This window comes from Solanum stenotomum, unplaced genomic scaffold, assembly GCF_019186545.1.
Source record: "Solanum stenotomum isolate F172 unplaced genomic scaffold, ASM1918654v1 scaffold12009, whole genome shotgun sequence".
Classification (NCBI taxonomy): domain Eukaryota; kingdom Viridiplantae; phylum Streptophyta; class Magnoliopsida; order Solanales; family Solanaceae; genus Solanum; species Solanum stenotomum.
In genome coordinates this window covers 3,607-22,046 of record NW_026021838.1, presented here as the reverse complement: position 1 = coordinate 22,046, position 18,440 = coordinate 3,607, and the positions used below count along the sequence as shown (strand labels likewise).

Here is an 18,440-nt window from a genome sequence, read left to right as displayed (position 1 = left end):
GGCACAACAGTGGCACAAAAAAATTAGGCCACATGAGGAAGGTGTTGTTACTATTCTGAACAAATTTACTGCACTAGAGGTAGAAGAAGGACAAAGTGAATCCAGATCACAGAAAAAGGACAATGTCAGTCAGGAAAAAGATAAAAGGGAAGAAGTAGTGAAGCAAAGAGAGATGCAATCAGAACAATCAGAAACTAACAACAACAAGGAAGACACAAATCAAAACAACTATGAACAAATCAGATCACATGTGAGAAGAAGTGGGCAAAAAAGTATTGGGGAGCGATGGAGCAAAAACAATGAACAAGAAACAGAAAAGAGTGTACAGAGTACTAATAAAATAGGGAAATCACATGAAGAGTTGGTGGAAGTGCAGGGGGAAATAAACATAAATCCAAGTGGTGCACCAGTGGCATGGAATTCAACTCTTTGCAAAGAAGTTCAAGCAATAGCAACCACAAATGGGATGCTAGAAGATCCAAATTGTGAGGAAGTTAGTGTTCTAAGAAACAAGGAGGAGGATGAAGAGATGGAGGAAAACATTAAAAGCATTGGCAAAGAGGGTAATTTGTCACCCAAACAGCTAGACAGATTGAGAAATGGACTAAGAAGAGCTAAAACAGGGATTACAGTACCTTTACAGGTGCAAACAAGGAGTAGTAGGGAGAGGCAAACATCTTGTGATCTATGATAGACAACATCATCTTTTGGAATATAAGATCAGTGAATACTCAAAATGCTTTTGAGTGACTACTAGATCTTAATAGAAGACATCACTTTTCATATATTACTCTATTTGAGCCATTTCAAAATCCATCAGAAGTAGAGAGTTACAGGAGGAGAATAGGACTAAGAAATGCCTTAGTTAACTGTTCTTCAAAAATTTGGATATTCTGGCATGAAGAGTGGGAGGGATACATCATATCAGACACTATCCAACAAATTACTGTTAGATTTACTCACACTGGCAGTCAAAAGCAGATATTGATGACAGTAGTTTATGCTAGATGCAGTGCAATAGAAAGATTTGAATTATGGGAAGATTTGAAGAATGTTATTGAAGGCAATCACTTGCCTTGGGTGGTCGGTGGGGATTTTAATGTGATAAGAAATTAAGAGGAAAAGCTTGGAGGGCTACCAGTGTCAAATTTAGAGACTATTGATTTTGAGCAATGTTTGAGTAGTTGTGGCCTAAAGGAGATAAAATTCACTGGGAGTAAATATACATGGTGGAATGGAAGAATAGGAGAGGCTTTCATATTTAAAAGATTGGATAGAATAATGGGCAATCAAAAGTTTTTTGAGTTACTCCCAGCTTCAGAAGTAACACACTTGTTGAGACAAGGATCAGATTATGCACCTTTACTGGTTGAATGTAGCTTAGATAGTGAACCAGTGATTAAGCCTTTCAAATTTTTGAATTTTTGGACAAAACACAAAGATTTCAAGAAAATTGTAAAGGATAATTGGAAGATTGATTTTGTAGGGTCCCCATTTACAGAGGTACAAACAAAGATGAAAAAAGTAAAGACTGCTCTGGCAGAATGGAGCAAAAAAGAATATGGGAATATTTTCCAGCAAATTGCTACATTAGAAGATATTATTCAGACCAAAGAAGCTCAACTGGAGGTTAGGCCTGATGAGAATTCAAGGGAAGAATTGAAGAAGGTAGAGACAAAGCTTATTAGATACTTAAAACTTGAGGAGGAATATTGGAAGCAGAAGTCAGGATTAAGCTGGTTCAAAGATGGGGACANTTAGGAAAAATTACCTAAATACACAATTTATTTTATCATATTTTCTAAAATTTATTTTTATTTGAAAACATTATAAAAATTCCTACTCTCTTATTCTCAGATACATCACTTTACGCGATGTATTGGGACGTGCATGATGTATAGAGACATCGAGTGATGTATCGGGACATTAAGTGATGTATCCGAAATCGAGACGTGATGTATCAAAACGTTGAACGATGTATCAGAATGTTATGGGATGTATCCGCATTCCATCAAATTTAAGGAATTTTTGTAATTTGAAGAAGAATAGGGATGTGATGTAACTAGGTCTTAACGTTATAATATTTGTGTAAAATTTCCAATAATCTATGCATGTACTGGAGGTTAGGCCTGATGAGAATTCAAGGGAAGAATTGAAGAAGGTAGAGGCAAAGCTTATTAGATACTTAAAACTTGAGGAGGAATATTGGAAGCAGAAGTCAGGATTAAGCTAGTTCAAGGATGGGGACAGAAATACAAAATTCTTCTACTCTTATGTGAAAGGCAGAAGAAGGAGGATGAATATAGATGAGATTCACACTGATAAAGGAGATATCATTAGTGGTACACAGAACATTGGGGAAGAAGCTGTCAAAGTTTTTAAGGAGCAATTCAATGAGGTGAGGGGAGACAGAGACTACAGCATGCTGGAGAATATTCCTTATTTGATCACACAAGAGGATAATGACAGAATCAGTAAATCACCAACAGAGAATGAAGTAAAGATAGTGGTGGATGCTTTAAATGGAGACAACACTAGTGGACCGGATGGCTTTTCAGGATTGTTCTTTCAGACATGTTGGGACATCTTAGGCAAGGATATCACTAGAATGGTGCAGGCATTCTTTGCTGGACAAGAGTTGCCAAGGTATGTTACTCACACTAATTTGGTGCTTATTCCCAAAAAAGAAAAAGTGGTGACTTTTTCAAATTTAAGGCCAATTAGTCTAAGTACATTTTCTAATAAAATAATCTCTAGAATGCTTCATGAAAGAATTGTCTCAATGCTCCCCAAGATTATTTCAAACAATCAGGCTGGGTTTGTAAAAGGTAGAAGCATTTCTGAGAATGTGTTGTTAGCTCAAGAAACTGTTAGGGACATTAATAGAAGAAACAAGTTGAATAATATTGTAGTTAAGTTGGATATGACTAAAGCATATGATAGGGTGTCTTGGGTGTTTCTAACAAAAGTGTTGAGAAAATTTGGTTTTTGGGAAAGAGTGATTGATATGGTTTGGAGGGTACTAACTAATAATTGGTATTCTATACTAATTAATGGGCAAAAACAAGGTTTTTTCAAATCCACTAGGGGACTGAAATAGGGAGACCCATTATCTCCCACTCTGTTCATCATTGTTGCTGAAGTTTTATCAAGGAGTCTAAATAAACTGCATGAGGATCCAGATTACAGAGGGTATGGTATGCCCAAGTGGAGACCAGACATAAACCATCTGTCATATGCTGATGACACTATTTTTTTCTGTTATGGACATCATAGATCTATAAAGAAGATGATGAGGTGCTAAGAGAATATGAATATGTTTCTGGCCAACTGATCAATTTATCTAAAAGTTTTGTATATCTTCATGAGAAAGTGCCTATTGTAGATTGCTCAAGAATAAGGAAATTGACAGGAACAGGTCAGGGATCTTTTCCTTTCACTTATTTGGGATGTCCTATATTTTATGGGAGAAGAAGATCAGATCATTTTGAAGAGCTGCTGAAGAAAGTGAGAAAGAGAATATTATTGTGGCAAAACAAACTACTTTCTTTTGGGGGAAGATACATCTTGGTAGCTCATGTGCTCCAATCAATGCCTGTATATCTTTTAACTGCAATGAATCCACCTAAAGGGATTATTAAACAGTTACATATGATATTTGCAAAGTTTTTTTGGAGCAACATTGCAGGTACAAGAAGTAAGCATTGGGTAACATGGGAGAACTTATGCAGTCCAAAAGAAGAAGGTGGCTTGGGTTTCAGATCACTGCATGACCTATCCAATGCACTTTTTGCTAAACTATGGTGGAAGTTCAGGATATCTACAAACTCACTGTGGAGTGCATTTATGTGGAACAAATACTGCAAGAAAGCCCATCCTATAATGGCCAAAAGCTTAGGGGGATCTCATATTTGGAGGAAGATGGTGATGATCAGGGAAGAGGTGGAACATAATATTTGGTGGCAAACCATTGATGGGTCCTCAAGTTTCTGGTATGACAATTGGACAAAGCTAGGGGCTCTATACTATATAGAGGGAGACAATGCTAAGGAAGAAGAAATAGAGGTCAAAAAGTTTATTCATAATGGGAGTTGGGATAAACATAAACTTCTGAATCACTTGTCAGAAGAGATAATAGAATGCATAATAGATAATGTTAAACCAGAGTTAATTGAGGGGAAGAATGATAAAGCTTGGTGGATGTTGGAAATGAATGGAGAATTCAGTGTGAAATTTGCCTGGGAGGGTTTGAGGAATAAAAAGGAGAAAAGAAGAGACTTTGAATTTTATTTGGGACCCCAAAATACCTTTTAAATTATGTTTCTTCTTGTGGAGGGTGTGGAAAAGGAGGGTAGCTACAGATGATAACTTGCAAAGGATGAACATACAGATTGTCTCAAAATGTTGGTGTTGTGATGAAAGCAAACATGAGACTATGACCCACCTTTTTCTAACAGCTTCTATTGCCAATAGGCTGTGGAAGCAGTTTGCTACTCGTGCAGGTATAAACATAGAAGGCATGCATTTGCAACAACTAATCACAAAATGGTGGACCAAAGATGCAAACATAAAGCTAATGGCAATTCAGAGAGCAGTTCCAGCAATGATAATGTGGACACTGTGGAGGAGAAGGAACACAATCAAACATGGAGGAAAATGCAGTTATAATCAGATGAAGGAGCAGATCAGAGTTCAGATACATCTTTTCATTAAGTTGAAATACCCTTGGATACAAAAGATCCCTACAGAATGGCAGGATATAGTCAAATATCTTAGTGAATACAAACCTAAGCTTCATTCCATGAGCGTAAGATGGGTTCCACCACCAAGGAATAAAATTAAAGTGAATACAGATGGGGCTTGCAGAGGGAATCCGGGACAAAGTTCTTATGGATTTTGTATTAGGGATAAATGTGGTAATCTTTTATATGCACAGGGAGAAGATATTGGTTTAAGAACCAACACGGAAGCGGAAATCATTGCAATATTGGAGGCCCTAAGATACTGTAAAAAGGCTGGATTAGAGGGATTCTGGGTGAAATCAGACTCTCTCAGCAGTGTTAATTGTCTAAGGAACACTTGGAAAGTTCCCTGAGAAAGAGTTGAGCAGGTGGAGGAATGTAGGGTATTAATNATGATGGTATAACTTATATTTATATAAATATATTAAGTTATTGCACCAATCCAATGACTTAAAATTGGAAAATAGGTGTTTACCTGAATTATATTTTGGTTTTAGTTATTAAAGGGGAAGAGTATTTTGGAAGGAAGATATATATTCAATGAGTACAATACAAGTTATGTCAAAACAATAAAGGCATGTAATATATTCATGTAAGGTTGTGGTCAGATGCTACGTATCAATCTAGTAAATATTTCGATATCGAATCGAGAAAATAATATTATCTCTAATACAAAGTATTTTATTATATAAGTGAGACTTTTTAACGTGATTATAAATCTATCGAACCCAGAAATGAGTATCTAATACTCCCTCCGTCCCTATTTAGTTGTCCATATTTCCTCTTTTAGTTGTCCATTTTGACAAATCAAGAAAGGACAATAATTTTTTTCCTATTATACCCTTATTTAAAGTGAAAAGTTGTCATAAATAAAGTAAATAAACTTATGAACTTTCCAGTATTGATTAGTTATCTTGAGTGAATTTATTTTGGAAGTAAATTGTACTATAAGGGTAAAATTGTAACTTCACTATGCTAATTGTTGTTGCCTTAATCTGTGTGTCATTTTAAAGTGGACAACTAAATATGTACGGAGGGAGTAGATACTAAAAACAAAAAAAGTCATGTAATTTTGGATGCATCATTAGTTAATTTGTTACCGTTTATATTATCTTTTTTTTAGACAGATGTCCAAAAATCAAATCATCATCGATAAGTCAAATAAAAATAGTGTTACTAGATTACTGGTATTATAAGGTTATTGGGTTAATAATGTGGGAGTGATTTAGATTAGAATTTTATAATTATGGATTATCTTTTAGAGAATATATCATGTTATTTTTATTTCAAATATGTATTAATATAACCGATAATTCACTCGTAAAGCATGGATTATATTATAGAGTTGCAGAGGATGATTTTACAATTCAAATATGTGTTAGCATAATTATAATTCGATCGATTTTAACTAAGAGTCAATTAATATCTTATTGATTTAATTAGTGATTAATATGTAATAATTGTCAAGTTTAAAAATTCAATCCGCTCAATAAACTTCACGCGCTAGAGAGCATGTCCATAGCACTCGCTTTCCTTATTGGTGCAAAAACGTCAATCAATCATATCCAAGTAATATGATTGGTGCGTGACATACAGTTGCTCATTAGATGGAGAAGTCAACCTTTTTGGGCTTAAAAGGAACAAAGTGAAATGTCAAAAATAACGGCCGTTAACACCGCCAATAATTACGCGCGAACGTCTACGTTAAGGTTACGGCGTACACGTATATAATATAAAATATACGTGTATTCGACTATTCGCGATAGTGAATAATGATTTTTGAAGCTCATTTAAGAACGATTTTTTAAAAAGTCCGATCGAGTATGCATACCCGTCAACCCGCGAAACTTGATCGAGTTGGATCGAGTCGGTCTATATTGATAACTATACTGATCAGCAGACAATTTCTTAACAAGATTTCACAATTTCATAAAGTTATTAAGTTTGAATGTTATGAGAAAAACATAAGTCAAATGACGGAATAGAAAGATCGACACTTTTTTCTTTTTAATTTGTTTATAATGTGATACATATATAATAAAAGTATTAATTCTAGATGTTTTTTTCCCTTTGTTTAGAAATGAATCTTACTTAGTTTACTATATTAAGTAACTCCATAAATCTAACCTATTAAGGTATATATTTGTGACCGAAAATTCTAAGGATATTTTATATCATTATACACATTTTCGTTTTAGAATAATTATTTTTTAACTAAGACATGGAGTATAAATTAAAAATGAATGGAGTATGATTTATTTTGTATTAAATTGACTTTGAATTAGGGGTGTGCATTCGGTTTTTCGGTTTAGTTTTACATTATTCGGTTTGGATTTTTGGTTTTTGGTTTTGTAAAAGTGTAACCCAATCCGATCCAAAATAAATTTGGTTTGGTTTGGTTTTCCTCTATTCGGTTCGGCTTTTTCGGTTTGGTTATTCGGTTATGTCAATAATTAATAACATCTATAACCCAAAGTAATAATATTTAATCCCTTAAATATACTTTCTAATATAAATCATAAGTAAAACTTAAAAGACAATACTTATAAGTATACCTATTATAGATGTAATTCAAACATAAAATATAAATGTAATCATCATGAGAGACAATAACCAAAAAGGGACAAAAGTGGTTAACTCCAACTTAATTCTAAGCCTAAACATTCTATATATATAATTCGGTTTTTTTCGGTTTTTATTTTTAAAATCCAAAACCAAACCAAAAAACCAAACAAAGTAATTTATTAATCCAAAACCAATCCGAAAAACCAAAAAACCAATCCAAATAAAAACTCGGTTTGATTTGGTTTGGTTATTCGGTTTAATCCGAATAGTGCACACCCCTACTTTGAATGAACTTAAAAAAAAAGAAAACACCATCCAAGAAGATTTTATATATCCGATCAAAATTACTTAAGAAAATATATGTTACTTATTATTGTTGTTACGTAATAAAGGAACAATATAAGTTGTGAATCCAACTAAATCTAATAATTTAAGTACATATCTTACATATAATATATCAAAATTATTTGTTTCATCTTCAAACTATTGTCAGCCTTAAAAATACTCTTTTATAATTGAACTTAAATACACCCCCCCCCCTCCGCCCCGCCCCACAATCTTGTAATAAGAATGAAATACATTTATAATTTGTATCAGGACGAATATAAGTTTAGTTAGTCAAGTAGAAAAATGTTTTTAAGACTATCGACAGTTTAGGGATGAAACTTATAATTTGTATCAAGTTGAGAAGCGTTTCCAATACTTCTCTATTTCTATATTTAATAATAATTTAATTCTAATTTTTTAATTTTTTTTTATCGTTAATAAAATAATTTATACTCATACAAATTCTATAACTTCACGTCAAGTCAAATTATATCAATAAATTTTAAATTTTGAATCCGCTTGAAATTCGAAAGCGGTGAGAAACGTATGGGACCCGTGTGAAAATGAGAAAGAGAAATATGTGTGTAGATTGACTGATTGGTTTTAATAAAAAGTTAAAAAAGAAGGTACAGCTAGCAATGAGTAAGAGGCTCACCTCACCTACTTGCACCTTCTTCTTCATCATTTTATAAACTCATACTAATAGTAAACTCTTTTTTCATTTTCTCTATTATTCTTTCTCTTCAAAGGTACATCAAATTTTTTTTCTATTTTTATTTTTATTGTTGTTGTTTGTTGTACTGTTTAGTGCCTTTGTGAGTGTGAGTGTTCGAGTCAGTTTGCGTGTAGTTTTTGTTGATTCTCATCAATACATATATCGTGTTAATTACTTGAGTGTGGTGTCCTTTGGTCGTGTTTGGTGTCCGAATCAGTTTGCGGGCATTTAAATTCATTATTTGATAAGGTGAAGTATACACTCTTACTTTTTTTTGGTTCAAGTAAATTGCAGTTTTGTAATTTGGGGAGGAATATAAATTGAAGTTTGTATTTGAAGAATACAAATTGGAGTTTTTGAATTTTGGCTATGAAAAATTAATATTTGAAAATTGCAGTTTTGTAATTTGGGGAGGAATATAAATTGGAGTTATTTTTGAATTTTTGTGAATTATTGGAAAGGAGAAAAAGGTGAAAACAGCAAAAACTTGAGAATTTCGGAATTTTTCGAAATTTTATGGCTAAACATGATTTCTGGAGTCTATGAGTGTTATTTTTAGAGTTATGGTATTCGGGTCAGTTTTCACGCAATTTGAGTTACTTTTTAGTTGCAATAAATGTTAGTGTTCGAGTCAATTTGCTCGCAATTTTATTACTGTTTAGTTGTTGGCTCTGTAGTTCTCTAAATGAAGTTTTGCTTTTTAGTCTTCAATTGCATTGTATTGATGTTTTTCTGACATTTTTTGCTTGATATTTCAGGGTAAAAAGCTATTTACTTGAGTGAAATTTTGACAAATTTGGAGAATTTGACAACTTTTTTCTGCATTTCTCAAGAGGTATGCTTTTGAATTATTGCATTTGTGTTTTCACATATTTTTTTCGATTTATTCAAATTACTAAAGTGTGACAATCACGTGTTCGAGCTGCGGAATCAGTTCTTTTTGGATTCAGTGTGAACGTGGGATGCTTTGATTTTTGAATTTTAGCATTTGTGTTTTCACATATTTTTTCCAAGTATTATTCAAATTACTAAAGTGTGATGATGACGGGTTTGAGCTGCGGAACCAGTCATTCAGGTCTCTTTAAAAAGATCCTGTGTGAATACGGGATACTTTGATTGTTCAAATTACTAAACCTGTCGGTTCAACCATAAAATGTTTGTGGCCCCATCTGTTTTCTCAAATTTATTTTACTTTTTTTTTTTTTCTGATTGACAAGAATCTAAAAAGAATTTCAACTTTTTCTGCTAAAATGGGCCATAAAAACCCCTTTGTGCTGGCAAGCATCATTATGACAACATTGCTCCAGCTTGAAGATTATGTTGGGAGGTGGTGGTGGGGTGGCCCACACCCTTCACCTCATGATTACGCATATATGTACACACTTTTTCTGTTTCAATTTATGTGACGGTGTTTGACTGAACAGTAGACACGGAGTTTGAGTTTATTTAACAAAGAAAGAATGATTTTTTGAAATTTATGGTATTAAACATCAACATGATGTAATGTGGCTATAAAGATGTGCTAATAATTCTTTTGAAATTGACTAATAAGGAAACAATGCCACATAAGATGGAAGAGAGAGAGAGAGAGAGCGTGTATGTGTATATTCATTCTGTTACGTTTTTGGGAGAGTCGAGGATATTCTCTTTTTGACCATGATTTTCTAAGATATTTTGAAGTTTATGGTATTAAACATCGAAATGATGTTATGTTGCTATAAAAATGTGCTATTAATTCTTATGAGACAGACTAATAAGGAAACAACGCCACATAAAATGGAACAGAGGGAGAGTGTGCACGTGTGTATGTATATTATGTTGCATTTTTAGGAGAGTCAAGGATATTCTTTTTTTGACCACGATTTTCTATGATATTTTGAATTATTAATTATTGCGACTTATAGTACTTCTTGTATTGTTTCTAAATATGTAAATTTTATTTCTTTAAAACTTCGAAGATTCTGTATCCAAATTCACATCGAAAATTAGGTAGTTTGATGCTCTCTCTGTGTATGTATATATATTCAAGTTTCGTCTTTGTTGCATTGAAATGTAGATGAATTTTCTATCTGTACATTCATAATTCATTGTATTGTTTTTGATATTTTACAGGTAAAAAGTTTAGTTTAGTATAAAAAGAGAATATTTAGCATGGGTTCGGATTTCGTGGATGAGATAGATTGTAGCAGCTTCTTTGACCATATGGAAGATTTGATTGAGTTTTCCCCAGAGAATGAGTGTGGTGGCCTTGACGCTGTTGATTGTAAGGATTTTCCAAGCATTTGGAACGATCCGTTGCCTGATTCCGACCCTCTTTTCTCTGGCAGTTATAGCAATTCAGCTTCAGACTTCTCGGCGGAGCTCTCAGTTCCGGTGAGTACAGTCTGCAGCAACTGAACTTCACTGTGATTTTCTTAAATTTGCATCATCATGATTTTGGGATTTTTTGGATATTAATGTGGTAGTAAACAGAATTACGAAAATTATGCATTATAATTGTAAGTAATTGTCGTGGGACGTGTTGTATTCGAATGTCTTTATTGTGGGATTGGTTGCTATCTTTCTTAAGTATTTGACTACGAAAACAACCTCTCTGCATCCATGAGGCAGGGTAAGGTCTGCGTACATCCATGTTGTTGTTGTTGGTTGTCGGTGTTAACTTTTAAAAATGATTTTTTCAAATGATGGTGGTGTCCGGCCATGTCACGTCATCTTAAAAGCATGGTAATGGTAGGTAGGATTTTAAATTTTCTGTTCAAAAACTTGTTGCAGATACACAGTCAGTTCAATCATTTGGGAGATTTTAGAATTTGATAAAATTGTCCACACATTCTACTGATAACAATTTGTTGATAAGTTTTTAACTGAAATTTCACTTTCAAATTCAATCTGTATGATGTAAGAGCATTTACTATTAGGTGGGGTAAAGGGGTGCCAGCCTTATTTAAAGTCACTTAAAACCTTCGTTGGATCGTTGCACCCGTGTTGGATCCACTAACACTGAATAACTTTTGGATGATTCGACACCCACTCGGTTGGATACTTTGTTTCTCCATTTAATGCCCATAAGGATGTTGTCCTCCATGGTAGGTAAAATCATACAAATTTTGCTTCCTTCCATTTCCACTTGTATTGGTTGACGTTTTGACTTTTGAGGGTCCGTCATAATAAATGAGGAGGTACTAATTTGCAATAGCTTAAGCCGCACATTGAACTAACATTCTCTTGTGGGATTACACTGGGTATGTTGTTGTTATCAATTGTGTGTTGTTTAGAACTATGTTACTTGGACCCTTTGGAAATGCTGCTCCACCCATGTTAGATCCTCCAACAATGCATTATTTTTGTAAGATATGACATGGTGCAGCAACATTTTTGGATGATTCGAGCAAAACATATGTTTTGCTTAATTTTGTGATGTTTGTGTTTGTCCATATATAACTTTATATAAACTCTAATCATATGATTCTCTCTTCTGTTTTTGTAGTACGAGGATATCGTTCAACTCGAGTGGCTTTCAACGTTCGTGGAGGATTCCTTCTCTTGTGAGGGTTTGACACTGGGAAAAGAACATTGTTCTGTCAAAAAGGAGTCCTTTGATAGCAAATTCCTGACCTCAAGTCCTGTTTCTGTACTTGAGAGCAGCAGCAGCAGCAGCAGCTCATCCACATCAAGCTCGGGACCGGGGAAAACACTTCCTCCTCTTAGTCCATGCCCCCGTGGTCCACAACGTGCTCGGACTAAACGTTCTCGTCCTACAACTTTTAATCCCCGGCCAGTAAATCACCTCATGTTTCCAACATCAGTAATTCCCCAGCAATTTGTTGCCCCTGGAGTTAACTCATTGGACTCTGAGAATTTCGCCGAGTCTCCCATGAAGAAGAAAAAGAAAATCAAGTTGTCAGTTCCTCTAGCTCCAATCGAGACTAATCAGGATAACTACCAGCCCACGCCACAAGCAGTTAGGAAATGCTTGCATTGCGAGATAACAAAGACGCCTCAATGGAGAACCGGTCCAATGGGACCAAAAACCCTCTGTAACGCCTGTGGTGTTCGCTACAAGAAAGGCAGGCTCTACCCTGAGTACCGTCCTGCTGCAAGTCCCACATTCGTTCCATCCTTGCACTCCAACTCTCACAAGAAGGTTCTGGAAATGAGAAGCAACGTTTTCCCCGAGGAGGATACAGATTACAAGCAGGCCAAGCCTAGACGAGCCCGCCCCCTTATCATTGGCCAAGCTGAAAACAACACCACAGCTAGTACTACTCCAACCGCGCAATCAGATCTCAACCCCGAGTAACAAAATCATCATAGGAGCAGACAGAGCAGACACCAGTTTTTCCTAGTCCTCATTTTTTTCAGGTCTTTAGTGTTATTTGCTTACTGTTTTTTCATTGCTTTGTTCATTGGTTCTTTGTACAAAGATGTAGGTGTGGGGGGTGAGGGTATAGTAAAGAAGTAGATGACATATTTTAGTTGGTAGCTAGAGTTAAGAGATAAAAATGGAGTCAGGCTAGGCAGCTGTAGTGTTATTTAAGACTAGATTTGGAGTCTTTATAAGTGTTAGTGATCTTTTTGTTAGACTTGTGGCCTTCCTTTTTTTCTCATCTTTTTGATGGGGAATTCTTTTTGCAGTTACTATGATTGTTTTTACAATATTCTATTCTTGAATGAGTAATGGTTTCAAGTAAGTCTTTCCCTCCCAACAACTTTTGGTTCTTTTGGTCCTGCGGTTCATTTTCTTCTGTTCAAATTGTAAGTGTATATAAGAGATCATCTCCTCGAGATGAAGTTTTTTATTTGGAGTTGGAGATATGTGACACAAAAATACTTGTGTAAATTTTCATAAACACCCTTATAATCTTGGATAATATGACATGGTATTTATAAGAAATTTAGTAGTAGTATTTTGTTTTGAGTTATTGGTAAAAAAATATATATCTAAACTACAATTTTTTTCGTGAGTTTCATGTCTTAACAATTTATTGTTTTTCTTATTTTCCTAAATTATTGATGGTCATGAAGTTAGAATTTGTGAATTTGATTCCTTTTCGTGTATATTATTATTATTATTACATGCTGTTTTTTGAATTGAAATTTGGTGCATCCATAAAAAAACATACTGGTGGTAATCAATACTCACCATATTTGCCAGGACAAATGACTTTTCTTTAGTCATTTCAAGATTGTGAAACTCGACTAATAAATTTGATCGTTTTTTTATGTACTTGTTGATATTCTTGAATACTGACAATTGACTTGTTTGACTTGAAATTTGATGTGTACATCGAAAATTTATGGTTATACATACCATGTTCGCTATAAACTAATGTTGTTCATTTAGTAATTTCATGATCGTGAAACTCAAATTATTAATTTGATTACTTTTCATGTGTATTAATACATGCCAATTTTCCTAAATATTGTTGACAAATTTTGTTTGGCCTAAAATATGGTGTGTCCATAAAAATGTCATGTGATCAATATCACCATGTTTGACATAAATAACCTCGTTCATTTAGTAATTTTGTTGTCATAAAATCCAAACCCATGAATTTGATCATTCATCGTTTGTATTAGTATGTGTGATTTTTTTCTAAATATTGTGGACAAATTCTATTTGGACTTAAACTTTGGTGTGTCTATCAAAAATATCGTGGTGATCAATGTTGGGTTTAGCAAGGTGTGAATGAGAAATAAAAAGAGAAAATGGAAAGTGGAAGAACCAATGAAAGTGGGGGAACCAATTTTGGAGGGAAAATGAAAAGTCATTCCAAAAGTGCAAATGAAAGGTCATTTTTACCATATTAGTAGAAGAAAGGAAATTATTGTCCTTATATTAGGAAACACTTTCTTTAGTTCTTAAAGGGTTAAGAAGAAGGTGCCCCCTCGCGCCGTCGTCGTCGCTCGCTCGGTTTCGGCAAATGATTGATTGATAATATTTTTGGACAAAATTTATTTAATCAATCTTGTTAAATTATTTCCTTTCTCTTATAAATTAATTCAGAATGTTAATTAAATAACATAATTAATTTGGCGTAACTGAATTTATTTGAAATTCACGTGTAACAGTAATCCTTCCAAAAAGTCGTTACTTTTTACAAACGGTAATCCTTCCGAGAAGTCGTTACTTTTTCCAAAGGACACAATGTTCTGGAAAAAACGGGTCTGGACAGATTTTTCTGAACAGACGCGTTCCTTGCTGCAAATGGCTATAAATAAGAGGTCTTTTTCATTTTTTCAGACACTAAAAATTTTCCTCTCTGCATACATTTTCTTACATAAATAAAATTGTCGATCGACTGAGTCTGTGTGTGCTCTTGTTGTTGTTCTTGCGTTCGCTGAAGTTATTGAAGTTTGAGGTACCGCTACTTCTTTAACAGGTTAATCCGTTTTATCTTGGGAGGAATTAATCTGCAACCTCGGGTACAGTGAGGGGATTAAATTTCTTAAGGAAACACAGTGATTTCTATAGACTCAGATTAAAAATCATTCTGTCAATTTCATCTTTTTTCTGTTTCTATAGTTTTGACTAACCTGAATACAGGAGATAACAATCTTAAGAAATTTAATAGTTTCTGTATTTGAGGTTTCTGGAGATTAATCGGTTAACGATTAAAAGAACATAAAAACTTTATCGTTAAATCAGAAACAGTCAGTGTAAGAATTTATTCTTTACTGGTGGTATTTCACATACTAAATTGTTTGTCATTTGTGACAGAAAAATGACTAATTTAAGTCAAGTAAATGTTGGAACAATAAGTGCTGTAACAACATCGGTTGCACACAATCGTTCAAATGCTGCCCTAGCACCGACTGAGAAACCTGCAAAGTTTTCTGGAGTCAACTTCAAGAGATGGCAGCAAAAGATGTTCTTCTATCTGACTACGTTGAGTCTGCAGAGGTTCATTAATGAGAACGTTTCTGTTATGTCGGATGAAACTCCGCCTGAAGAACGATTCTTGGTAACAGAAGCATGGACACATTCTGATTTTTTGTGTAAAAATTATATTCTGAGTGGCCTGCAGGATGATCTGTACAATGTGTACAGTAATGTGAAAACCTCAAAAGAACTTTGGGATGCTTTAGAAAAGAAGTACAAAAAAGAGGATGTCGGAATGAAGAAGTTTATTGTGGCAAAGTTTCTGGACTATAAGATGATAGACAGTAAGACCGTCGTCACCCAAGTTCAAGAATTGCAGGTCATAATCCATGATCTCCTTGTTGAAGGTATAAATTTATTTAATACCTATGTTGGAAATATTAAGTTTATTCTTAATACTCACATAATCTTTAATGTAGGATTGGTTGTGAATGATGTTTTTGAAGTGGCTGCAATTATTGAGAAACTACCTCCATTGTGGAAGGACTTCAAAAACTACTTGAAACATAAACGCAAGGAGATGACTGTTGAAGATCTCATGGTAAGGCTGAGAATCGAAGAGGACGACAAGGCCACAGAAAAGAGGTCACGTGGTAATTCAATAATATCTGGAGTAAATATTGTTGAAGAAGATCCCACAAAATCAAAGAAAAGAAAGAAAGCATCTGGTCCAAAGAGCAATCCTCCTAAGAAGAAATTCAATGGAAGCTGCTTCAACTGTGGCAAACGTGGTCATAAGGCTACTGAATGTAGGGGTCCCAAGAAGGACAAGAAGGATCAAGCAAATTTGGCTGAATCCAAATGAGAGATGGACGATCTTTGTGCAATGCTTTCAGAATGCAACTTGGTTGGAAATCTAAGAGAATGGTGGATAGATTCTGGTGCCTCATGTCATGTTTGTGCCAACAAAGAATTATTTTCATCATATACTCCAGCACCTACAGACGAGAAGTTGTTTATGGCAAATTCCGTTGTTGCAAAGGTGGAAGGAACTGGCAAGATCCTCCTAAAGATGACATCTGGCAAGGTGGTGACTTTGAACAGGGTCTCGTATGTTCCAAAATTGCGAAAGAACCTAGTTTCTATACCAGTTCTGATTAAGAATGGATTCAAATGTGTATTTGTTTCTGATAAAGTTGTAGTAAGTAAGAATGAGATGTATGTAGGAAAATGTTACCTCACTGAGGGCCTTTTTAAACTCAATGTAATTGCAGTTGATATGAATAAAGATTATGCTTCTTCTTACTTGCTTAAGTCTAAATGTTTATGGCATGAACGTTTGGGACACGTTAATAACACAACCTTGCGAAAACTGATTAACTTAAACGTTTTGCCTAAATTTGAGTGCAATAAATCAAAATGTCAAGTTTGCGTTGAATCTAAGTATGCTAAGCATCCTTATAAATCTGTTGCAAGGAATTCATATCCCTTAGAACTAATTCACACTAATATTTGTGACATGAAGTCAACACCAACACGTGATGGGAAAAAGTATTTCGTAACTTTTATTGACGATTGCACTAGATATTATTATATTTATTTGCTAAATGGTAAGGATGAAGCAATAGATGCATTTAGGCAATATAAAGCTGAAGTTGAAAATCAGTTGGATCTAAAGATCAAAATGATCAGAAGTGATAAAGGTGGAGAATATGAATCTCCATTTGCAGAAATATGTTTGGAAAATGGAATAATCCATCAAACTACTGCTCCTTACTCTCTACAATCTAATGGAATTGCAGAAAGAAAAAACCGAACTTTAAAGGAAATGATGAATGCCTTACTCATAAGTTCAGGTTTACCACACAACTTGTGGGGGAAGGCTATCCTTACAGCAAATCAAATACTCAATAGAGTGCCTCATACGAAGACACATGTTATTCCATATGAGAAATGGAAAGGTAGAAAACCCAACTTGAAATATTTCAAAGTGTGGGGGTGTCTTGCCAAGGTCCAGGTTCCTATACCTAAGAGGGTGAAAATAGGGCCTAAGACTGTGGATTGTATATTCATTGGATATGCCACAAATAGCAAGACATGTCGATTTTTGGTTCATAAGTCCAAACATTCGGATATTCATGATAATACGGTAATGGAATCAAATAATGCTGAATTTTTTGAACATATCTATCCGTTTAAAACTAGACTTGAGTCATCTAGTGGGGAGTCTAAACAACCTCGAGAAGAACCAAAAGAGAATGAAACCAATGAAGAGAGTCAAGGCGCAGTAAACGTCAAAGGACAGTTACTTTATTTGGATCTGATTTTGTAACATTCATTCTTGAAAGTGAGCCTCAAACATTCAAGGAAGCGATGTTGTCTAGCGACTCAACCTCTTGGAAGGAAGCTGTCAATAGTGAGATTGAATCAATCTTAAGCAATCATACTTGGGAGTTGGTTGATCTTCCTCTAGGGAACAAACCTTTGGGTTCAAAATGGATCTTCAAAAAGAAGATGAAAGATGATGGAACTATTGACAAATATAAAGCAAGACTTGTTGTCAAAGGCTTACAGAAAGAAGGTCTTGATTATTTTGACACCTACTTGCCAATGACTAGGATTACATCAATTCGGATGTTAATTGCCCTAGTTGCAGTATACGGTCTTAAAATTCATCAAATGGATGTGAAAATCGCATTCTTAAATGGAGAGCTGGAGGAAGAAATCTACATGGAACAGAATGAGGGCTTCGTAGTTCCCGGCAAAGAAAAGAAAGTATGCAAACTTGTTAAGTCACTTTATGAACTAAAACAAGCACCGAAACAATGACATGCAAAGTTTGATCAAACCATGTTATCAAATGGATTTAAGATCAATGAGTGTGATAAATGTGTTTACATTAAAGACAATACGGGTCAGGAAGTCATTGTATGCCTATATGTGGATGACATGCTGATACTGAGCAAGGACATTACCAATATAAAAGCTATTAAGCGTATGTTTGCTAGTAAGTTTGATATGAAAGATCTAGGAGTAGCCGATTTGATATTGGGAATAAAGATTCACAAAACTCCTAACGGTCTAGCATTATCTCAATCTCATTATATTCAAAAGGTACTTGAAAAGTTCAAGTATTTGAATTTCAAAAAGGCAAAGACCCCAATTGATGTAAACCTTAATCTTGCTAAGAATAAAGGTGAAAGTCAGTCTCAATTGGATTATGTCAGAGTATTGGGAGTTTGATGTATGTCATGAATTGTACACGACC

General features: G+C 34.5%; 2 protein-coding genes across 2 annotated transcripts; both read left to right on the top strand.

Annotated features, from left to right (window-relative positions):
• Nucleotides 1-8,324: 8,324 nt before the first annotated feature.
• Nucleotides 8,325-13,040, top strand: LOC125849967 (GATA transcription factor 8-like). Its single transcript, XM_049529908.1, has 4 exons — nucleotides 8,325-8,383; nucleotides 9,108-9,184; nucleotides 10,462-10,722; nucleotides 11,837-13,040. Exons 3-4 carry the CDS (start codon nucleotides 10,501-10,503, stop codon nucleotides 12,647-12,649), a joined length of 1,035 nt encoding a protein of 344 aa, XP_049385865.1. The 5' UTR covers nucleotides 8,325-8,383; nucleotides 9,108-9,184; nucleotides 10,462-10,500; the 3' UTR covers nucleotides 12,650-13,040.
• Nucleotides 13,041-15,074: 2,034 nt separating this feature from the next.
• On the top strand, nucleotides 15,075-17,947 carry LOC125849966 (uncharacterized; the record flags this gene model as incomplete). Its single annotated transcript, XM_049529907.1, has 4 exons — nucleotides 15,075-15,516; nucleotides 15,652-15,825; nucleotides 16,069-16,282; nucleotides 17,791-17,947. Coding segments are annotated over exons 1-4 (987 nt in total), but the record flags the coding sequence as incomplete, so codon positions are not given.
• Nucleotides 17,948-18,440: the final 493 nt, after the last annotated feature.

What these genes read in the sequence shown, in the direction of transcription:
- LOC125849967 (XM_049529908.1), top strand. Translation starts at nt 10,501, where the DNA reads ATGGGTTCGGATTTCGTGGATGAGATAGATTGTAGCAGCTTCTTTGAC. An exon ending in CGGCGGAGCTCTCAGTTCCG is followed by an intron (nt 10,723 to 11,836) that starts GTGAGTACAGTC and finishes CTGTTTTTGTAG; the next exon opens with TACGAGGATATCGTTCAACT.